General features: G+C 39.0%; 1 protein-coding gene across 4 annotated transcripts in view; it reads left to right on the forward strand.

Moving 5' to 3' along the window:
* EIF2B3 (eukaryotic translation initiation factor 2B subunit gamma) overlaps positions 1-24,065 on the forward strand; it is a 121,870-nt gene that overhangs the window by 10,401 nt on the left and 87,404 nt on the right. Inside the window, exons 2-3 of one of the 4 annotated variants that reach the window (XM_053896095.1) lie at positions 7,023-7,147; positions 7,949-8,118. The exons of the other annotated variants lie outside the window; for them this stretch is intronic. Of the exons in view, the coding sequence (XP_053752070.1) occupies positions 7,069-7,147; positions 7,949-8,118 (249 nt within the window). The 5' untranslated portion in view covers positions 7,023-7,068. The remainder of the gene's footprint in view (positions 1-7,022; positions 7,148-7,948; positions 8,119-24,065) is intronic. 4 annotated transcript variants of the gene reach the window in all.

Raw genomic sequence — 24,065 nt, forward strand, 5'->3', positions numbered from 1 at the left:
GACTTTGTTAAATTATAGATTCTTTAGGATTTTCTATATACATCATCATGTTGATTGTAAATAAAAACAATATTACCTCTTCTTTTTTCATCTTTATGGTTTTTGTTTTTGTTTTTTTTTTTTGAACTGTCTTATTGCCCTAGCCAGGATCTCCAGTGCAATATGTAATAGGCATTTTCCATTCACTTGTGGCCTCTCTTTCTGTTTTTCTATGCTTCCATCCAAGTAGGTTTTGGTGTTTCTGACTGGGGTGGAGTTTTCCAATTCCGTTCTGTTGGGTGTGTTACTTTCTGGAGTGCAGCTGCTTCTTTCCTTAGGGAGAATATGGGGAATTTCACTAGGAAAATGAAATGATAATTCTTTTCTTTTGCAGGAACAGATGCCAAGTTTACCAAGAATCTTAGGGTGTTTAGTGGACTAGCCAGGGGCTCTTTCAGCTACTGTTTAAAAGTTTAGGATAGAGGTACAATCTCTCTTTGCTCCCTAAGTCTAAATCTTAGGAATATTTTTACCCTTACCTGGAACTGGAGATCCTAGAAGTCTCATGTGAGACCTGTATAACTCTTAGAGGCTTGAGAAGTGGTAATGCCAACTATAAATAGAAGAGGGCATGTGGAGGCGAGTATAGTAACTGCTGATAGAATACTCTCAAGTTACTGCTCCTTCCTATGGTTTTGATCATTTGATCCTTATTTTAGGGCTCCCCCTTGAACATAACGTAAGAGTCCTCATTAATTCACTCTGCACAATTTCATTTCTTTTCTTCCTTTATCCCTTTGTTTCTACATCACTTACATGACACCTTTTACGTATAATCCTACCTCTGTGCCTTCTTCTCAAGCTGTGACTTTGGCTAGCAAGTCTCTGTTGTCTTTGCTATCTCTACTTGGTTTCTCCTTTACCTATGGCTCCTGAAATCCTGACTTCACATCAACTTGCATTCCAACCTAGAGCAGAGGCAGCAAAGCTAACCTGTGGAGAAACATAGTAGACTCCTAAATAGCCATTAAGATCAAAGTAAGACCTGAGCTAAGCCAAAATTTAGAACTGTCTGGTTGGAATCAACTCGATCTTGTAGGAAAGGCAATAGAAATACATATAAACAGTTGAAGAAAGTGAAATAGTCTGAGAAGGCAGTTTGTTGGTGTTCACTAAGAGATGGCAAGTACCTCTCTAAAATAGGAAGTTGTACCCCCAGGCTGTGCCATGGTTTAAAAGCATTGCCCTATTGAACCAATTTATTTCTCTTACCCTGTGCCTACAAAGCAGCTTCCTAAACATTTGAGGACTCTTGGTCTGTTTTAAGTAAGATTTTAGGTAAGATAATATTCCCCTTGAGATTTGGGAGTTTATTAGCTTTTAGTTCTTTTATCTTTACCTATTTCCTCCAGATTGAGTTCCCCAAATATTACTGTGAGGTTATCCCACATGGCTTTTCTCAGACCACAATAGTATGTTAGCTTTATCTGACTTTTTTGTTTAAATTTAATTTATAATTTTTTTCATTTACATTGCATTTGCTAAATATATTTTATATGTGAAAACTTCCATCACGTCTGCATATTAGATATTGAAGCTGAACATCATATTTGCTATGTGTTTTTTCAACTAACAGACATATATTTCATTTGGCTTTATTCTTCTGGCACTGTTTTCTACTTCATTTTGCCTTATCTTATGCCACAATTTTTGCTGACTTACTGGCTTCTCACTTTTTATTTCATCTGCCCACCCTCTTTCTCTGACTTACCAAGAGAGATTATTGGTTCATTCATTCTCCCACGCCGTGGGTGAGTGGGCTCCATTCTTATAGTTGGTGTTGATGACATGAAAATTCATAGATTAAAAAAAAATTTTTTTTAATGTTTATTTATTATTGAGAGACAGAGAGACACAGAGCATGAGCAGGGGAGGGGTAGAGAGAGGGGGAGACAACAGAATCCAAAGCAGGCTTCAGGCTCTGAGCTGTCAGCACAGAGCCCAACGCGGGGCTCGAGCTCACAAACTGTGAGATCATGACCTGAGCTGAAGTTGATCGCCTAACCAACTGAGCCACCCAGGCACCCCCTGAAAATTCTTAGATTTTAAATCTTCTTCACAATAATGTTTCATATTTGTTGATGGATGATTCAGTCTTATCTATGTCTGAACTCATTCAGTTAGCAAATATTTATTGAGAGTCAACTAATACTAATGATTATAATTGCTTAATTTATTAAATACCAATTATGGACCATAGTTTAAAAAATTTTTTATTAGGGAAAACTTCAAATATGTACAAAAATAGAACATTGCCAATGTATCTATTACATGGTTACATTGTCAAAAGTTATTAACCCATGGCAAATCTCATTTCATCTATATCCCCACCTATCTTGCTCCCTCTCATGTTCTTTTAAAACAAATCTCAGACATCATATAATTTCATCTCTAAGCATTTCAGAATATACTACTAAGATGAGATCATTTTTTGAGAGCTCTTTAAAAAATGAAAAAACTGGGGAGCCTGAGTGGCTCAGTCAGCTAAGTGTCCAACTTTGACTCAAGTCATGATCTCGTGGTTCATGAGTTCGAGCCCTGCATCGGGCTCTCTGCTGCCAGCGCAGAACCCTCTTCAGATTCTCTGTCCCCCTTTTTCTCTGCCCCTCTCCAGCTTGCATGCTTTCTCTCTCTCAAAAATAAACATTTAAAAATAAAGTAAAATAAGAATAAAACTATAATGCCATTATAATGCCTAAAAAAACAAACTGATAATTCTTTAGTATCGTCAAATATCCAATCAGTGTATGAGTTTCTAGTTGCCTTATAAATATAACTTTAAAATATTTTTTAGTGTGTTTATTTAAATCAGGAGGCAGATAAGGCCTGTACATTACAATTGGTTGAAATGTCTCTTTTAATATATAAATTTTACCTCTATCTCTTTTTTCCCATTAATTTATTTGCTGGAGAAATTGGATCTTTTTCTTGTATATTTTCCCTCCCACAGTCTGCATTTTGTTGATTGCAACCATGTGGTGTTGTTTAATAAGTATCTCTCTATATATATTGGTGTTGGTATTGGTAGTTGGACCTAGAGGCTCCATTAAACTCAGGTTTTGAATTTTGGGGCAAGACTTTCATAGGTGGTGTTGTGTTCTTCTATCTGGAGGCACATATTTGCTGATTCTCTCTCTCTCTTTCTCTCTCTTTTAAGTAGGCTCCACGCCTAACATGGGGCTCAAATTCACAACCTTGAGATCAAGTTGCATGGTCTACCTACTAAGCTATCCATGCAGCCCAGATTGTCTCTCTTTTTGTGTTGTGGTAGCGGTTAATGATCACTGCCACCAGGCCGTAGTCCTTGTCTCTCCAGGCATTTGGCTATCTGAGGCTTATTTCTAGTAGATTCCTTAAGAAGTCTTCATGATATCAATGCTTAGCAGATTATCTGCAGCCTTTATATTTCAAAGCTAATTTATATGGATATGAAATCCTTGACTCACATTTTTTTCTTAAATATCTTAAATTCTCTCATGGATTATGTTATATAATGTTGCTGTTCAAAAAAGTACAGGTGAAAAATCTTTCTTTCCCTTATGAGTGAGTTGGTCTTTTTGTCTGGATTTCCAAAAGCGTTTTTATTTATCTAATTTTTTAAAGATTTTATTTATATATTTGTTTATGTTTATTTATTTATTTTTTGAGAGAGAGAGCAAGCTGGGGAGGGGCAGAAAGAGAAGGAGAGAGAGAGTATCCCAAGCAGGCTCTGCACTGAGAGTGCAGAGTTCAATGCAGGGCTCACACTCATGAACCATGAGATCATGACCTGAGCCAAAGTCAGATGCTTAACCGACTAAGCCACCCAGGCACCCCATTAAAGATTTTATTTCCCTTCATTTTATTTTTTTAAAGTTCATTTACTTATTTCGAGAGAGACGGAGACAACACCAGTTGGGGAGGGGCAGAGAGAGAGAGAGGGAGAGAGAGTATCCCAAGCAGGTTCTGCACTGTCAGTCTAGAGCCTAACATGGGGCTCAGACTCATGAACTGTGAGATCATGACCTGAGCTGAAGTCAGATGCTTAACTGACTGAGCCACCCAGGCTCCCCAAGTGTATTTTTTTTTAAAAAAAAAATTTTTTTTAACATTTATTTATTTTTGAGACAGAGAGAGAACATGAACAGGGGAGGGTTAGAGAAAGAGGGAGACACAGAATCTGAAACAGGCTCCAGGCTCCAAGCTGTCAGCACAGAGCCCGACGCGGGGCTTGAACCCACAGACCGCGAGATCATGACCTGAGCCAAAGTCGGACGCTTAACTGACTGAGCCACCCAGGCACCCCTCCCCAAGTGTATTTTTAAGATGGAAGCAGCTTGAACATTTTTATGAGAGAGCAGAAGGGCCAGTGGAGAGGTATAGAAGAAAGATAAATGATGAATGAGGTCCCCAAGGAGACAAGAAGGAATGAAGGAGCAGCTTTGGGCAAGAGGAAGACTATATCTTCCACTGAAATGAGAAGATAGGAAGAAAGGGAAACTCAAAAGCAGATCAAGAAGGAGAGATAGGAATTTAAAAAATTCACTCCTGAGGCCTCTGTATTCTTGATGAAGTAGGAGGTGCATTTGTCTGTTGAGAATGTGGAGAGAGAAACGTGATGGGATTGGGACCTGTGAGTAGTGAAGCTTTAGAATTGTCGCTGGAAAATGGGAGAGAGCTGACTATGGACACTGAGAAGGAGACCTGAGCAGCATCAGGAGTATAGCTGGGGTTGAAGAATATAAATTATAATTACCACAATTAGTACAGTCGTGGTAAATTTTTTTTCTTGTTTTTCTGTCTTTTACCACTGCTCAGGTGTCTAGGTATAGAGGAGAAGACATGTTTGGATTGATCGGGGTTATGGGGAAGGTCAATATTTGTATCCACTGGAGAGGGAAAAATTGAGGCTAGGCAGAATAAGATTTGGCTAAGGACTTGATGGACAAAGGCCTTCCTTCTCTTCTTTCTGGCATGAGCTTAGCAAAAACTTTCCTTGCAGAGGCAGTCTCTCCAAATTGGAACTGAGTCCTTGTTAAGAGTTTTTATCCATTCCTCTTCTTGGGACAGTTAGTTTGCTTTCTTTTCTTGCATCATGTATAGTACTACAACGTCCATCCTTGCACCAGTTTCTTTGTGCTCTTGTTTTGAAGATAGACACCTAGGAGTGATGTGCGGATCATAAGGTATGTGCATTTCCAGCTTTACTAGATACTGGCAAATATGAATGCAGTCATATTAGTCTATATTCCCACCGGTGGTATGAATTAGAGTTCTGATTTCTGCCTGTCCTTATTAACAATTGGTATTCTGAAACTTAAATTTTCATTAATATGATGGGTGTGAAATGGTACCTCATTCTTGGTTTAATTTGCGTTTCCTTGATTATTTGTGAAATTGAGGCTTTGGGGGAGATTTTTTTTTGCTAGGTATATTGGTCGTTTTCCTTTTCATTGAATTTCTCATATCCTTTGCCCATTTTGTGTTTGGGTTATACCTCCTTTCTTTCTTTCTTTCTTTCTTTCTTTCTTTCTTTCTTTCTTTCTTTCTTTCTTTCTTTCTTTCTTAAATGTCTATTTATTTATTTTTGAGAGAGAGAGCACAAACAGGGAAGGGGTAGAGAGAGAGGGAGATAGAATCCCAAACAGACTCCGTGCTGTCAGCATAGAGGCCCATGCTGGGCTCAAACCCACCAATGACCTGAGCCAAAATCAAGAGTCGGATGCTCAACCAACTGAGCCTCCCAGGCATCCCATCTTTTTCTTACTTATACATATACTCTGTATATTCTGTATACTAATCCTTTAGTTATATGGTTACAAGTTTTCCCCCAGTCTGGAGCGCCTGCGTGGCTCAGTTGGTTAAGCTTTATGCCACTGACTTATCAAAGAAAACAGGTTATTTGTCATGTAGAATCTCTGACATCTGTCGTGTGTCTGGTTGCTCTCTACTGATGTCACTTAACTTGTTTTTCTTTCCCAGTATTTTCTTATAAATTGTAATTTGGATCTAAATGTTAGCTAGGTTCAATTTCAACTTTTTTTGTAATAATGTTTCATATGTGTACTTCTTATTGCATTGTATCCAGCTCTGAAATCAGACATTTAAAAAAGTCCTGATTTTCTTATGTACAGCTTTTTACATGTCAATCATACCTCAACAAAGAGGTTTAAAAAAAAAAAAAAGCCCTGGTTTCTTTTTGTGGAGAATGATGTTTAGATACTGCAGTCTGAGATCTAGGAGAAATAGAAGATTTTAAATTTTAATGTAATTGATTTTTCATTCTTTTCCTTTATGGTTTGTGATTTCTGTCACAATTTAGAAATTCTTCCCTTTATGAGCTTTTTATATGTATATATAAAGTTCATTTATTTACTTATTTTTGAGAGAGAGAGAGCACAAGCAGGTGAGGGACAGAGAGATGAAACAAAATACCAAGCAGGCTTCATGCCAACAGCGCAGAACCCAGCGCGGGGCTTAAACTCAAAAACCATATGATCAAAAGTCAGATGCTTAACCACTGAGCCACCCAGGTGGCTTCCCTTCTGAGGTCTTAAAGATACTTTGCTTAAATTTTTAGTTTTGCTTTTCATAGTTTAGGCTCAAATTCACTTAGAATCTCTCCACTTATTTCAGGCTTTTAAAATATATCTCAGTAAAGTTTTATAATTTTCATCATAAAAATCTTATTTATCTTTTGTCAAATTTATTCCTAAATTGTGTTTTCACGTCCTCTCTTTAGTATGTACTTTGTAGATGTACATAATGTATACAACTTAATCAAACAGTTCTGTAAAACTTTGAGTGAAGGATAAAGGTCTCCTGCACTATCCTTCCTCATTCATGATTTTTTTTTTCTAGAATGTTGCCTCATTCATTTCTTTTTTCAGCAAAAATGCGCATTCATGATTTTGCTCTTCAGAAGCAACTACTTTCAGCTCTTTTTCCTTCTGGTAATGTCCTCAGTATTTTTAAGTAACATATTTATACTACTATTTTTTTAGTTTTAGTTCTAGATGATCGATTGAATTTCTACTGTGAAAGATAAGGATGTGGTTCATTTACCAGCCCATCTGCCCTTCCGTGTATACATATACAAACTTCCCCTTTCTTAATCTCCCAAATACAGGTATGTCATAATTTTTTATTAAATCAATCATGAGGGTTTATTTAGAGCTTAACCATGCAGTATACTAGTATTATACTTCCTTTTTTAAAAATCAATTTTATTATGATTTATATATGATATAAATATGCCCATTTTTTTTTAATTTTTTTTTTTTTTTAACGTTTATTTATTTTTGAGACAGAGAGAGACAGAGCATGAATGGGGGAGGGTCAGAGAGAGGGAGACACAGAATTGAAACAGGCTCCGGGCTCTGAGCTGTCAGCACAGGGGCCCGATGCGGGGCTCGAACTCACGGACCGCGAGATCGTGACCTGAGCCGAAGTCGGCGCTCAACCGACTGAGCCACCCAGGCGCCCCTAAATATGCCTATTTTAAATGTACAGTTCTATAATTTTTCTAAATCAGATTTATTGAGGTATAAATTATAGAGAGTAAAAAATTCACCCTTTTCAGTGTACTGAGTTTTGACAAATGTATTATTGTTGTATAACTACTGCCTGGATCAAGATAAATGGTTCTGTCATCCCTTACAAGTTTTTACTTTTTCTATATGCAATGTTTTGTTTTCTTAGAGTTACCAATTGCCACACTTTCAAAGTTGCTTGGTTTTCTGTGTTTCCATCATTAATTCATCCTCAGACTTTTTTTTTTTTTCATCCTCAGACTTCTAAAAGGAACATAAATGTATCAGTATATTTAAACATACCAGTTTTTTGTTTTGTTTTTGTTTTTGTTTCCTTTGAGACAACCCTCTTAGGAGCCATCCATTCTCTCTTCAAATCTCTACTGTTTGCTCTCTAGGCCTGCTGCAGAGCTGTCATCCTGGGACTTTTCACCATCATTCTAGGAATTCCCTTCTCTCTCCTGGGCTGGATACCCTGGTTCCTAGGTCCCATGTTTCCTCTTTGGTTTACTCCCTCATTTCAAAGGAACTCAACCTTTATTGGCTTCTTAAAGAGAGAGCATGGAAGGTAAATATTTTGAGAACTTGAATGTTTGAAAATGTTTTATTCCATTCCTTACTCTTGAATGATACCTTACTTTTGTATAGATTTCTAGGTTAGAGATAATAGACCTTCAGAATTTTTTGTCCCAAGCCCAAGCAGAGACAGACAGGTTTCCTTGATAACTCTCTATGCTGTAGGTAGACTCCGCGCCCCCCCCCCCACCCCAAAGTTTACCCTTCCACTGAGTTTTCATTTATGCAGGGTCTCCATTCAAACTCCCTACTTCATACCAGCATCCAGCCACATCTTTTGGCCCAATGCAGCCCTTAAAAACCCTAGTTAAGGCAGCCAGGGTTCCTGCTCAGTTTTCACTTCCTTCTTCAGTTCTCACACTTGGTATTTTCCCTTTCTTTCTTGTAAGTTTGAATACACCTGGAATAATTTTTTGTTGAGTCTTCTCCAAAATTTTTAGGTGTTTGTAACACAATTTTGGGGTTCTTAGCCCACAGTTTTCTAATACCAGAAGCCTCCATGCTAAACACTTAATGTGCATTATTTCATTTAATCCTCCAGCTACTTCTGAGGTGGAAAGAAAGACTATGCATTAAGTACTTTAGTCTCAGTAAATGCATTAAGTAATCAGGGATTAATAGGATGATGTCTGCTAGGTATGGTCAAGTGGCACATGCCTCAGTGGATATTGAATTGTTATTTGAGTGCAGTAGTGAAGTGGATTAGGGACATAGTAAAGAAGAGTGAGAAGAGTACTGTGTGCCCTCTGTAAGACTATCAACAAACACTGCTTGGATCTACTTATTGAAGAAAGACCACTTCTTGAATGTCACTTTTTAATTGAGTTTTGTAAGAAAAGTAGGAATTTGTGCTAGTGGGGTGATACATAGGGATAGATATTCTTAGTGTGAAGGGGATAGAATAACTCCAAGAAAAGCATAAAAATGTTGGTAGATCCTCTACTTTAACAGTTGAAGGAGTATTACAAAGCTGAGATTATGAGGGAATATTTTAGTTTCATGTTGTATGATCTGATGGCCTCACTCAGTGTAAACATACACCTTTAAAACTTTACCTAGGTCTACATATCTTTGAAATATACTAAAAAAGAAAACATATAAATTAAATAACCTAAGTGGTAGTCTTTTTTTCTTTCTGTGTGGCATCCTGAAGTATATACATTTAAGGTTTAATTTGATCTTTTTTTTAGAAATTGGACAACTTGGAAGGGAGGAGAATAGAAGGGCAGATGAAAAGTGAAATGGAGAAACAGCAGAGACCTGCTTTGCAGTAACAGCTGATTATTCACACAAGATGTCTATAACCAGTTAAACCCTTTTGAGGCTACTTAAATTTGCTAAAGCTTTATAAATGAGTACATTTGAAAAATTAATTTACTTCAGAACTTTAGTTTCTGTTCTTATAGATGACCCTAAAGTAGAGAGTTAATTTATTAGCTGATTATGAGGGCGTAAATTTTATTTTCTTTGGAGTTACCCAGAATGTTTGCTCTGAAGATCGCAAGGGAGATCTTTCAGGTATACTCTGGATTTCTAATCCCCACAGCCACCTTGAAAGGTAGATTTCTACGGATATCTAATCCCCATACCCACCTTGAAAGGTAGTTGGTATTCTATTTTGCAGTTGAGAAAACTGATACTCAGAGAGCTTAAATAATCTCCCCCAGATCCCACATCTGGTTAGGTGCTGAGCCAGACTAGAACCCAGCCCTGGGTTTTGAGATACTGTACGTTTGTGCATCTCAAATATCCATGCTTTTTTCACTCCTGTTGCCTCCAAGAGACAAGCATCAGCAGTCCTTATTTTTTTTTTTTTTTAACGATTATTTATTTTTGAGACAGAGAGAGACAGAGCATGAACGGAGGAGGGTCAGAGAGAGAGGGAGACACAGAATCTGAAACAGGCTCCAGGCTCTGAGCTGTCAGCACAGAGCCCGACGCGGGGCTCGAACTCACGGACCGCGAGATCATGACCTGAGCCGAAGTCGGCCGCTTAACCGACTGAGCCACCCAGGCGCCCCTCAGCAGTCCTTATAATCTACTCTAACTCTAGACCCTTGGCTTCAGAATAAATTATTAGGTAAGTGTTTTGAGAACAGGTTAGTGAGGTATCTTTAGGAGACCTCAGCAAACTACATCTGTAATAGAGTTCTATAGCCTGTGTTTAAAACACTTAACCTTATATTGCAGGTCTCATGGCTTCTCTTAATTTATAGATTGCAGAGTTGATAATTTTCTATTTAATCTAGACAAGAATCTTTCTTTAGCCTAAGGCAAGCCTCATTTGCCCTCTGCCTCAGTTTCACAACCTAGAAAATAAGGATAATGATACCAACACACTAGTTAGAGGTTTAGTTATGTAAATTCTTTGATGTAGAAAAAGGACTATTGTTACATGTCTTATGAAACAGCTGACATGTTACAACAAAGAACAAACTATGCCAATGAAATCCCCATCCTAGGGACAGCTTATTAGAAAGATTGAGCATATGTGCTATTTTTAGATGTTCAAAAACTAAGTACAAGTTGTTTTCAGTTGAGTGTTTGATGTCTTTATCGAATTACAAATCTCTGTCATTCTTTTCTGGAACCTTTCATTTTGCCCAAGGATTTGTTTTTGGCAGATTTCTATCTGCTTGAAAAGAATGAGTACAGTTTGGTTAAGGGAAAATCTGAGAACTTGGTCCCAACTTGCTTGAAGTCTTTAAGTGGCAACTTTCCTTCTTGACTGCTTTGGTGGGCTGGGGTTGCATAGGAAGGCCTCAGGATATCCCCAGTGATGCCTTCTTTGAGCCCACTGGTGGAATAATGAAAAGCCCAGGAGCTATGGTGGAAGTAAGTTAAACAAGGACATTTTAAACCTTTTTTTTTCTGTCCCTAGGAAATCTCAGTGGAGCTTTTCTCTTGACTGTACTAACCTAGTGTATATATTCACAAGCTTCATGGAATGAACTAAGGACAGAAACATGATAGCTAGGAATTAGGATAGAACACCTAGGCTATCATTACATACTTTCTTTATCTTTGGGTGGTAAGGAGCCATATAGCTTACAACTCTTGGTATGACCACCTATCCTGCTCTGAATCATAAGGTAACAAAGACTATAGCCTGACTGGTGGAATGGGCTAGTACCATTTGTGGGAAGTCAGTAAGCATTCTGTCCTCATGACCAGGAGTTCATTTGAAGTAGCCTATAGCTATCCATCCTTTTTTCAGCTCTTTTTTTTTTTTTTTTAATGTTTTTAAATTTATTTTTGAGACAGAGAGAGACAGAGCGTGAACAGGGGAGGGGCAGAGAGAGAAGGAGACACAGAATCCGAAGCAGGCTCTAGGCTCTGAGCTGTCAGCACAGATTTCAGCTCTTAATTTAAGCATTGTCTGCTTCAACAAGCCTTTGTTGGCTTTCTAATACTGGATTATGTTTCATTTTTCTGTACTTGCACAGAGAATTAAAATTACCTGTCATATTGTCATCTCCCTGCACTAGACTATGGGACAAGAACTGTTTCTGGGCCTGTCACAGAGAGGATGCTCAATATGTATTTATTGAATGAATGACAGATGGAGGCAAGCTCTATGTAAACATTTGGAACATGTTCCTTACTCCTTTGATATAGGCATAGATGTTTATATGAGCCTAAAGATGAGTTTTAGTGATTGCAGATCAGAGGGATCATGGCATTGACTGTTTGGTGTTCATTTTATTTGCATCTGTAAATTTCCATCAAGCCTTAAGTTTGCTGACATGGCTGGTCCTCTACCCCAAGTAGGTTATTCCAGAGGGAGGAATTGTCTTGTCTTGTTTTGTCTTGTCTTGTCTTATCAAAGAAATATAGTGACATAGTGAAAAGAACATAGGCTTTCACAAATATAGGTAGATCTCAATTCTAATTCTAGTGCCACCATTTATTAGCATATGCTCTTCAATGAGGTTACTATCCCTTCTAAGCTTGCATTTAATTCATCTATAAAATAGTCATATTTTTCATTTATTCACAAATATGTATTGAACACATGCTATATACCAAGCACTATTCTGGATGCTGGAAATACAGTGATAAACCAGATAAACAAGATCCCTGTCCTCATAGAGCTATTCTATAAGGAGAAATATATAATTAGAAAACAAATAATTTCTGGTGATAAAAATGCTAAGAAGAAAAATAAAGCAGGATAAGGGGATAAAGAGTGGCAGTGGAAAGAGAGAGCTCTTTCAGACAGGAGATAGCATTTGAGAAGAAACCCTAATGATATGGGTAGTAAGCCTTAAGGAAGATCTTTCCTTGCAGAGAGAATAGCAAGTGCACATGCCCTGAGTTAGGAATAAATTTAACCTGTTTCAGAAGCAGTAAGAAGACCAATATGACTAGAGCACAGTAATTAAGTAGTAGAATGGTAGTATGGAAGGCCTGAGAGTTATGTGAGGACCAGATCATAAAGGATCTTCTAGATCATAGTAAGAATTTAAAGTTTATATTTTGTTCTATGTTGGGAAACCTTTGGTGGATTTTGAGTGACATCATCTGATTTATGCTTTTAAAAGATCTCTACAGCTGCTGTATGGAAAGTAAAACTATAATGCAACAGGAATGAATCGGGCAGATCAGTTAGGAGATAGTTGCAATAGTCCAGATGGAAGATAATGCTAAGATGAGAACAGTAGTGGTAGAAGTAGTTGCATTTAAAACATTTTTTAATTATTTTTTTAATGTTTATTTATTTTTGAGAGAGAGACAGACAGAGCATGAACAAGGGAGGAGCAGAGAGAGGGAGAAACAGAATTCGAAGCAGCTCCAGGCTCCCAGCTGTCAGCATAGAGCCTGATGCGGGGCTTGAACTCACGAATCATGAGATCATGACCTGAGCTGAAGTTGGATGCTTAACCGACTGAGCCACCCAGGCACCCTCATTCAAGACATATTTTGAAGGTAGAGTTAACAGGACTTTTTATGGATTGGATATATAGAATGAAGAAAAGAGAGAAATGAAACAATAGCTTCTGGATTTTTTACTTGAACAACTGGAGTGATAGTGATAGTAGTGTGGGAGACTGGAGGAAAAACAAGTTGGCAGTCAAGATAATTTTTGGATGTTGGGCACTTGGGTGGCTCAGTCGGTTAAGTGTCCACTCTTGACTTCAGCTCGAGTCATGATGTCACAGTTCATGGGTTTGAGCCCTGTGTTGGCTCTGCGCTGAGAGTGTGGGATTTTCTCCCTCCTTTCTCTCTGCCCCTTCCCTGTTCATGCTCTCTGTCTCACACACGCATGCTCTCAATAAATAAATTTAAAAAAATTTTTTTAAAGATAATTTTTGGATGTTAATTTGTAACACTGAGTATTAGATGTCTATGTAGAGATATCAAGTAGGCAGTTTTACAATTCAGAATCTCAAAGGAGAGGTCAGGGCTGGACATATAAATCTGGGGATCATCAACAAAGTGAAATCATCTGGGGAGTGTGTGTAGCAAAAGAAGAGAAGAGGGCTAAAGGCTGAGCCTGGTATTTAGAGACCAAGAACCAGAGGAGGAGGAAACAAAGGTGATTAGGAAGGTACAGCCACTGAAGTAAAAAGAAAGATCAGGAAGTTAAGGTATCATGGAAGCTGTGTGAGGAAAGTGAATCAAAGAGAGAGTGATCAGTTGTGCCAGATATTGCTATGGAAAGTTGAGTAAGATGAGAACCAAGAATTTATCATTGGATTTGGCAACATGGATTCATTGATGACTTAAACTCTTGCTGGAATAGTAGGGACAAAAACCAGATTAGACAGAAGAGGTGAGGGATTAAGAAATGGGATATGTTAGGGCACCTGGCTGGCTCAGTCAATGGAACATGTGACTCTTGAATGTGGGATTGTGAGTTCCAGCCCCACATTGGGTGTAGAGATTACTTTAAAAACAAACAAAAAAGAAAATGGGAGATGGTAAGACAGCTGTTTTGTTTTTTTTTTACGTTTATTTATTTTTGATTATTAACTGATTCTGTTCATGCATTTCTTAGACTGGCTCTCTAATTTTCTTATCTTTTCTTTCATATTTTCAATACGTTTATCTTTTTCCTTAAGTTTTATATATGGATGGGGCGTGTCAACTGTGAGCTTCACTTTATAGGGTGATATGGTGATAGGGTTGGGCTCTTTTTTTGGTGGATCTCTTATATCTCTATTTTTAGGGTTTTTTCTCTTGGATTACTCAGATTCCCTGGAGAAAACTGTTATCCTGCCTGAAAAGTAAAGACCTGGCTGCTGGCATTCCAGGAAATGAGTTGGGGTCAGGGCTAGGGAGGATGTCTCAGAATCCTGTATGCATTTTTTTTTTTTTAATGTTTATTTTTGAGAGAGAGAGAGACAGAGTGCGAGCAGGGGAGGGGCAGAGAGAGAGGGAGACACAAAATCCGAAGCAGGCTCCAGGCTCTGAGCTGTCAGCACAGGGCCTGATGCGGGGCTCAAACTCATGAACCATGAAATCATGACCTGAGCTGAAATTGGATGCTTGACCAACTGAGCCATCCAGGCACCCCTGTGTGCATTCTTTTTTAAGTCCCCTTTTTTCAGTAAGATGCATCCTCTCTTCCTATCCCAACTGTGATTGTGCTTTCCCAGTCTAGATATCTTCTATTTTACTCTCTTCAGCCCTCTGCCAGTGTGACACATGTGCAGTAGCTGGATTGCACTGAGTGGAAAAGAGAGATCTTTCAACCAGCATTCTTTATTTTAATTCCTCCCTCCCCTGCTTTTTATCCATATCAGTTCCTCAGCCTTTTGGAGAATCTGGTGTAAGTTGAGTTTGTTCTCAGTTTTCCTATGATTAACATGGTCATTTTTTTTTAATTTTTTTTTTTACATTTATTTATTTTTGATAGAGACAGAGCGCAAGTGGGGGAGGGGCAGAGAGAGAAGGAGACACAGAATCTGAAGCAGGCTCCAGGCTCCGAGCTGTCAGCACAGAGCCCAACGTGGGGCTTGAACTCACAAACCGTGAGATCATGACCTGAGCCGAAGTCGGATGCTTAACTGACTGAGGCACCCAGGTGCCCCAACATAGTCATTTTTTTAATGTTGTCTCCTTTCCCATTCTTCTTACGTTTATGAGTTTAGGACCATTTTAAAAATCCTTTGTTATTTCAGTGATGTTTTGAGAAGGGCGAATACAGTTGTATGCCTTCAATCTACTATCTTAAAACTTCTGTAATAACTAAGGAGAAAGGGTGACAGGGAGTTCCGTAGCTGACTGCAACAAGGAGGAGTAGATGATTTCATCTGTTGTCATGCATTTCAAATGAGTATAGGTCATGGAGTGAGAGAAATGGCCTGAACATGATTGAGTGAAGAGTTCACCTTCTTCACCTTCAGGACTCTTTGATTGGAAGACAGTGTGAAGAACAGAGAAAATGTCCTGAGCAGTTTCTTTGATGCTGTTAAAATTTAGAAACTTAGAATTAGAAAATATTTACAGGGGCAGCTGGGTGGCTCGGTCAGTTAAGCATCTCACTTCAGCTCAGGTCATGATCTCACGGTTTGTGATTTCAAGCCCCGTGTCTTGCTCTCTGCTGACAGCTCAGAGCCTAAAGCCTGCTTCGGATTCTAGGTCTCCCTCCCTCTCTGCCCCTCCCCCACTCATTCTCTGTCTCCCTCTTTCTCAAAATAAGTAGACATTAAAAAAAAGTAAAGAAAAAAAATATTTATAAAGGGGGCACCTAGGTGGCTCAGTCAGTTAAGCGTCCAACTGCAGCTCAGGTCATGATCTTGCAGTTTGTGAGTTCGAGCCCCACGTCAGGCTTTGTTTTGACAGCTCAGAGCCTGGAGCCTGCTTTGGATTCTGTGTCTCCCTCTCTCTCTCTGCCTCTGCCTTGCTTGTGCTCTCTCTCTCTCTCTCTTTCTCAAAAATAAATAAACATTTTTAAAAAAAGAAAAAAATATTTATAAAGAAATATATTCTTGAGGCACCTGGGTGTTTTAGTCGGTTGAGCATCTATCTGACTCTTGATTTCAGCTCAGGTCATGATCTCACTGTTTGTGAGTTCGAACCCTGCATCAGTCTCTGCACTAACAGTGTGGAGCCTGCTTGGGATTCTCCCCCTCCCTCCCTCCCTTTCTCTCTTTCTCCCCCTACCCTGTCTACACTCTCTCTCTCAAAATAAATAAATAAACATTAAAAAAACCAAAAAGGCATGTGGGGGCACCTGGATGGCTCAGTCGGTTAAGTGTCCAACTCTTGATTTTGGCTCTGGTAGTGATCTCACGGTTCTTGAGTTCGAGCCCCACATCGGGCTCTGCGCTGACAGAGCTTCGGATTCTTTCTCTCCCTCTCTCTCTCTGCCCCTCCCCTGCTCATGCTCTGTTTCTCTCTCAAAAGAAATGAATAAAAATTTAAAAAAATATTTTTTAAAAGGCATATGGATAGTAATTATTCTCTTCTAAAAAAAAAAAAAAAAAAAGCTTGACCCTTGTAATCATACAATTTTATGCCATAAGGGACTTCAGAGATGGTACAGCCCTCTCATCTAATAGATCAAGAAACTGAGACCCATAGAGGGAGTGGCCCATTCAAAGTCACATGTGAAATTAATAAGAAAAAAAACCTGCCTAATGTTAAGAGTTGCTTTTTGAGAATGGTTTTAGTTTCTTTTTTTTTTTTAAATGTTAGTTGTCTTTTTCTTATATTATGATAAACTTCCCTTTATCACAGTCCCTAACTACCCTCTGTGACCCTCTCCCAAGCTTTCTGGCTTCCAAGTAAACCGGACAATATTTCTACATATTTTATACTTCAGGACAAAATTAAAATTCGAGTTACAGTTATAGAAAATATGTAATGTAATTGTTTTGTTTTCAATTTTTTTTTTAACATTTATTTATTTATGAGAGACAGAGAGAGAGCATGAGCAGGAGAGGGACAGAGAGAAAGGGAGACACAGAATCCAAAGCAGACTCCAGGCTCTGAGCTGTCAGCACAGAGCCTGATGGGCTCGAACTCATGGACTGCGAGACTCATGGACCTGAGCCAAAGTCAGAGGCTTAACCGACTGAGCCACCCAGGAGCCCTTAGAAAAAATGTAATGTAATTGTTAAGAGCATGTTTCATAGTCTTGAAATGGGGCAATTATATTTTTATTCTGTGGACTATTTGTGTCTAACTGAAGAAAAAGAATTGAATTATTTAAAATAAATTCAGAGTAACAAATTCTTTCAAAGTGAAGGTTTGATTTGAGAGAACAAAAAAGCCATGTAATGTCCATGCATTTGGTGATTAAGATTAAATTGCAGATACTTAAAATGCAGATACCAACAATTTCTGCATTTTCATAAACAACCTCTATGTCTTAAATGTTACAAACTGAGTGACAATAAATAAATATTTTGCCTCAAAAAAAATTCTGGAAGAGAAGTGATTAGCATTTAACTCATTTAATAATGTCAGAAATTAACAGATTCTCAGTTACTTCTTAGCTTCACACAGGAAAGATGAGTAAAATTCTTCTATTTGTTTGTAACCTGAAGAGGAGAACTTCTTTAGGAAGGTAATGTTGAGTCTCCATTTTAAAATTATAAATCTAGCATATCCCCTCCAGCCATACCTTCCAGGACAGCTGCATCTGGTAAGTTTTCAGACATTTCTGTTTTTTTCCTTTTTGGGGGCAACAGGTTTATTTCCTACCTTGTTGCTTTAGGGGGCTGCCAAGTTACCATTTTGGCCCCTGTCCTGTGAACGGTCACAGTCTCTTACAAAGGGGGCTCTCAGCTTTGTCAGAAAGTATGCTGTTTCTAAACACCTAAAATTGGATGTTTTCTTCTTTGAGTCAGTTTAACAAGGAGAAGGAGGTAACAGGAAGAGTGCTAATAACATTTACAGATGCTTGTTCCCCAGCACTAGGTTAAACTCTGGTGACACAAAGATAAAAGAGCTCCTTATGAAACTCAAAGTCTAGGGGCACCTGGGTGGCTCAGTCGGTTAAGTGTCTGACTTTGGCTCAGTTCATGATCTGGCAGTTCGTGGGTTCAAGCCCCGCGTTGGGGTTCTGTGCTGACAGCTCAGAGCATGGAGCCTGCTTCAGATTCTGTCTCTCTCTCAAGAATAAATAAACATTAAAATTTTTTTTTTTAAGTTGAAGCTAAAATCCATAGATAATTCAATATGGGTGCAGTCATTCAAGAATAAAGGACTCCAGGGGCACCTAGGTGGCTCAGTCAGTTAAGCATCCAACTTCAGCTCAGTTCATGATCTCATGTCTCATGAGTTCGAGTCCTGCATTGGGCTCTGTGCTGACAGCTCAGAGCCTGGAGCCTGCTTCAGGTTCTGTGTCTCCCTCTCCCTCTGCCCCTCCCCTGCTTGCACTCTGTCTCTCTCTATCTCTCTTTCAACATTTTAAAAATTTAAAACAAAAAAAATAGGGGCATCTGGGCGGCTCAATCGGTTAAGTATCTGACTTCGGCTCAGGTCATGACCTCATGGTTCATGTGTTGGGGCTTCTGGCTCTGTGCTGACAGCTCAGAGCCTGGAGCCTGCTTTGGATTCTGTGTCTCCCTCTCTCTCTCTGCCCCTCCCCTGCTCACACTCTGTCTGTCTGTCTGTCTGTCTCTCTCTCTCTCTCAAAAATAAATAAACATTTAAAAAAATTTTTTTAATTAAAAAAAAAAAAGTCTAGATGGGAGAAAAACCCGTTTAATCCAATTTAGTTATTTAAGGTCTGTAATGGAAGAGAAAAGACTTCATTTCTAGCTGAGATAATATATTGGGTACTGTCTTTTATAATAACTGTGACAGGACCTGCAACTTGATGGATGAATGTGTGGTGGGATGGGAAAAGAGAATGGGGAATGCATTTTTGGCAGTTTACTCCAGCAAGTTAACATTAGCTATGTGGTAGGGGAATTGTGGCAGAGAAGGCTGAATTAGGTAGGTGGAGTCATATTTGAAAGACCTTTAGTGTCATACTAAGGAACTTAAACTCAATCTTACAAAACGGTGATATTCTAAATGGGGTGATCTCAAAGCCGGGGGTGTGTAGGATGGAGTACCAGAGGAAGATATTAGAATAGAATCTCTAGTTCTTTTAATTTTATCTCTTCACTTAAAAAAATATCAATTTTTGTATATGTTGTCTGAAGAGCATGTTATATCACTTATAGTGATTCGTGTATTTTTAAATAAATTTTAAAAGTAAGTGGGAATAGGGGCACCTGAGTGGTTCAGTTGGTTAAGTGTCAGGCTTCGGCTCAGGTCATGATCTCACGGTTCATGGGTTCAAGCCCCGTGTCAGGCTCTGTGCTGACAGCTTAGAGCCTGGAGCCTGCTTCAGATTCTGTGTCTCCCTCTTTTGCCGCCCCTCCCCCACTCACGCTCTGTCTGTCTCTCTCTCTCAAAAACGTTAAAAAAAAATTCTTTTTTGGGCGACTGGGTGGCTCAGCCAGTTGAGCGTCCAACTTCGGCTCAGGTCATGATCTCACAATTCGTGAGTTCGAGCCCCGCATCGGGCTCTATGCTGACATCTCAGAGCCTAGAGCCTGCTTCGGATTCTGCGTCTCCCTCTCTCTGCCCCTTCCCTGCTCACGCTCTGTCTCTGTCTCAAAAATAAATAAACATTAAAAAAAATAAGAATAATAAAATAAATGAATAAAAATTCTTCTTTAAAGTAAGTGGGAATAGTTGAATAAATGTTCAACTTTTTTTTTTTTTTTTATGTTTGGAGAACATTATTTTAGGCTGTCTTTAAGCAGGGAAATGAAATAAGTAGTGGAAATTGAAGTGTGGATTAGAATAGGGGAAAACTGGAATGAGAGAGACCAGCTAAGAGACTGGAAGAATACTTTGAGACCTAAACTAAGGTAGTGCAGTGGAGATAAAAGAAAAGGACTTGGTGACCAGTAACATGTTGGGGTAGGGGACTGGGCAGGAAAGAGAGAGGAATTCATTCCTAGATTGTGGCCAGATTTCTCACTTCAGATCCTGGTGGTGGTGACATTATGATTAAGCTAAGGAACACAGGAAGGATGTTTAGCTCTAAGCCTAAGGATTATCACATTTCTTACAGACTGAGTTGGTCATTACTTCCTGCACCTAATGCCCCAGACTCATTAAAAACAAAATGGCAGTTGGCCCTTTGCCTTACACTTTGGGAACTGCAGACTGGGAGTGTTTTCCAAACATTTTCAACGGAAATCAAGCATGGTGAGGTCTCCATTGCAGTTAGACATTGGTGTTTATTAAAACACCAAACTACTCTTGACGGTTGGATTGGGATTGGACCACATAGGAAATGTAAATTGTAACCATTCATAGTAGCACCAAGTAGCTGAATTCATTAGTTCCATATGGGCAGGGGTGGAGTACAGGGTGGTGATTTGGATCATAGCCATTGTTTGTGGAAGTGCTGGGTGGGTAAAAGCGAGGTTACCTTGCCTTTACGGGTTTTCTTCCAGTGGAATAAGTGTTTTTCTCTCTCCATGCCATAGGAAATTGTTTGCAAGATTGTGTTATTTATAACAATCTGTCATGGAGCAGCTGCCAGGAAAAGAAGAAAGGCTATTCCCAGTAGCTCTTACCACCTCCCACCATACCGCTACCACCTCACACACATATATACGGTTTTCTGATTTAACTTTTGTTTTTTTCTTCTAGTTTTACTCAGTGGTTTTGGCTTGATTGAAAATGTTCTTGTAATGAGAGAAATCCTGAGCCTTGCCATGGCTTTGTAATTGGGTTTTCTGAGCTTAATTTGTTTGCTTTAGCCAAAACTAACTGGCAGCAGTTGGAATTTTGAATTCCTGGAGGTCTTGAGTTCTCCCCAAACACTAACATGCTGTTTTCACCTTCCCTTAAAGACCTTGTATGTTTCCATACAGTTTGTCAAAACTGGACACATTTGCGATCCTTTAGAGCCGTGCTTTTTGCGCTTGACATTGCCCTAACCCCTGTAAAGGAACAGACTTGGGATAAAGGGATACTGAGGACTATTAGAACAGTGAGTAGGGAGGTCTGAGGAGATTCCATTTGGTCTCTGCAAAAGAAGAGGCTTACTGTTGGCGTTAGAAAAGAACTGGTTACCTGAAACACAAAGCAGCGGAGGCTTGGTGTGTCCAGGGAACTTTTCAAGTTAATTGCATTTCAGATATACAGTTCCTTCACAGTCCAAACAGTCTATGTTTATTCATGGCTTGTGGTCACACGTGATCAGAAATGCCTCTGGCTCTTAACAGTTTCTCTGCTTTTTCTCTCTGGGTTCCAGTTAGTAGAAGAATATTTGCATTTCTAGAATGGGCTTTACATTTTTAGAATAAAAATCAAACAACAGTTATTTATTTTCTATTATAGCTTTTATAAAAATGTAAAGAGAAATAGGTGGTAGTATGAAGATACAAGGATGATTGTTTTCCTTTTAGACTTTTGTTTCTTTTTCCAGGATTTCCAGCTTTGGAAACAACGTACATTGATCAAAGAGCAAAGACTTCCCTTTGGAAGTGGTGGAGTTGCAAAGAGGATGGGAATGTGTTTGGTTTGAGTGAGTTTTAGATGGAGCGTTTTCTGGGGACAGAGGCAGGAGAGGGCCTGACGGAGTAGCACCTCCATCTGTATCCCAAGCTCTGCCCTTTCTGACTGACGCCTCTCTTTTCACACTGAGAGCAGATGGCAACCAAACAGTGGGGGGAGGGGTCTGTTTCTTGTGCTCCTTGGGGATTTTGCATTCAGCTTAGCAAAAAGTCATCTAAAAGCAAAGAGAAAAATGAAGCAGTAGACTGTTCACATTGACCCAGGACTTGTTTGGCATTCACTACACTGACAGATTTATTTTTGGCAAATATTCAATGATAACCGCACTTATTTTCCAAGATGACATTGTCACCACTTCAGAGGCATTTGCATTGGGATCATTTTCTTCACTTTGGAGTACACTTGATAATTAAATTTATTGTAGAACAGTCAGCTTGCAAAAATCAGCCATCTTATTAGAGAAAGAAGTTCTTTTTTCTCAGTAAACTGTCATTTTCATTACAATGAAATGGGACTTCTGTACTGCTGTCCTGACATGTCTTTAATAATAGCCCATGTTCCCTGCCTTCCTATGCATTGTTACAAGAAGTAGGGTTCTGTATGCTATCTCTTCCTGAGCTTTCATATACATAGGCTGATTTGCTAATATTTGGTGGTTCCTAGATGGTGAGGTTAGGAATTTTTTTTCCTAAAAAATTTTTTTTTTTTTAGCTCCGTTAAAATCCAGAAGGAACTAAGATAGCTTTAAGCAAAAGAGTAAAAAAATCCAAATTTGAACTTCTTAACTTGAAGAGGCTCTCAAAAGGAATTGTTTGGGCTATAAATAATAAGTTATATGTGTAGAAAAAGAAATGATGGTTCTTGTATTTCAAGAAGTAAGCCAAGGCCTCAGTCAGTTAAGTGTCTGACTTCGGCTCAGGTCTTGATCTCAGTTTGTGAGTTCGAGCCCCAAATCGGGCTCTTTGCTGATGGCTCGGAGCCTGGAGCCTGCTTCAGATTCTGTCTCCTTCTCTCTCTGCCCCTCCCCGACTTGTGCTCTGTCTCTCAAAAATAAACAAATGTAAAAAAAAAAAAAAAAAAAGAACCAAGCCAAGGCATTCTTATAGTTGAGCCTCAATTTCTTTTTTTTTTTTTAATATGGAATTTATTGTCAAATTAGTTTCCATACAACACCCAGTGCTCATCTCAACAGGTGCCCTCCTCAATACCCATCACCAACCCCTCCCTCCCCCCCCCCCCCCGTCAACCCTCAGTTTCTTCTCAGTTTTTAAGAGTCTCTTATGTTTTGCTTCCTCCTGAGCCTCAATTTCTGAGGAAACATGACTTTTTACTATAGTAGAATGTGAGTTGAAATCATCCATTTTTCCCACCCAAAGCAGGAATCTTGATTTTAAATTAAAATCTCAGAAGAGTAGGAACCACGTACAAGAATGTCCATGTAGATACTCATTTTATTTATTCTTAAACCAGGAATAATTTAGTTCAGTGTTTTTCAGACTTTTTAAAATAGCAAAACCTGTTTTCCAAGCCAAAGCTTGTACAGAAGCCTATCTAAGAAAATAAAATTAATAAAAGAGGAGTTTCCCTGGTTGACTCAGAAAGGGCAGTAGGAATCAGGCTTTACTTCAGGCCCCCCTCAGAAACTGCAGGTGTGCTATTGAGAAACATTTGTGTAGTTAATTTAAATGGCAATTTAAGGAATTCATTTTTCCATTGATTGTTTTGGGACTTCTGTTTTCTGCACTTATGATAAAGTGTAGTAGCAGAATGTATAGGTAGCAATTTGTTAAAAATATACTAAGTAGCCTTTCTTAGCCACTCACTTTAACACTTCCTAGTACAATCTTTCAGAGTAGGGCCTGGGTGAGCATAGAGTAAGTGCTCAATAAATGTTAGGTAAGTGGGGCGCCTTGGTGGCTCAGTCGGTTGAGTGTCCGACTTTGGCTCAGGTCATGATCTCATGGTTCGTGGGTTCGGGCCCCCGCATCAGGCTCTGTGCTGACAGCTCAGAGCTTGGAGCCTGCTTCAGATTCTGTCTCTCTCTCTTTCTACCCCTCCCCTGTTCACACTTTGTCTCTCTCTCTCAAAAATAAATAAATATTAAAAAATAATAAAAAAATAAATGTTAGGTAAGTGAATTGTTGCAAGTGATAATCCAGTTTCTGCTTGAGCACTTCTAATGATGGGAAATTCATTGCCTTACAAAATTACTCTTTTTGAATAGCTCTGATTGACAGATATAAGTTAATATGGAAACTAAAATACTTTTCTTCATGTGTTTCCTCTTTGTTCTTAGTTTTGTTCTTGGGCTATTTAGGTAAAATTTGGTTCTTCCTTAAGACTGCCAGGTATTGGGGTGCCTGGGTGGCTCAGTTGGTTAAGCATCAGACTTCAGCTCAAGTCACGATCTCACAGTTCATGGGTTCGAGGCCTCTGTCAGGCTCTGTGCTG

The sequence above is a fragment of the Panthera pardus genome, unplaced genomic scaffold (assembly GCF_024362965.1).
Source record: "Panthera pardus isolate Hobbes unplaced genomic scaffold, ASM2436296v1 HiC_scaffold_11, whole genome shotgun sequence".
Lineage (NCBI taxonomy): Eukaryota > Metazoa > Chordata > Mammalia > Carnivora > Felidae > Panthera > Panthera pardus.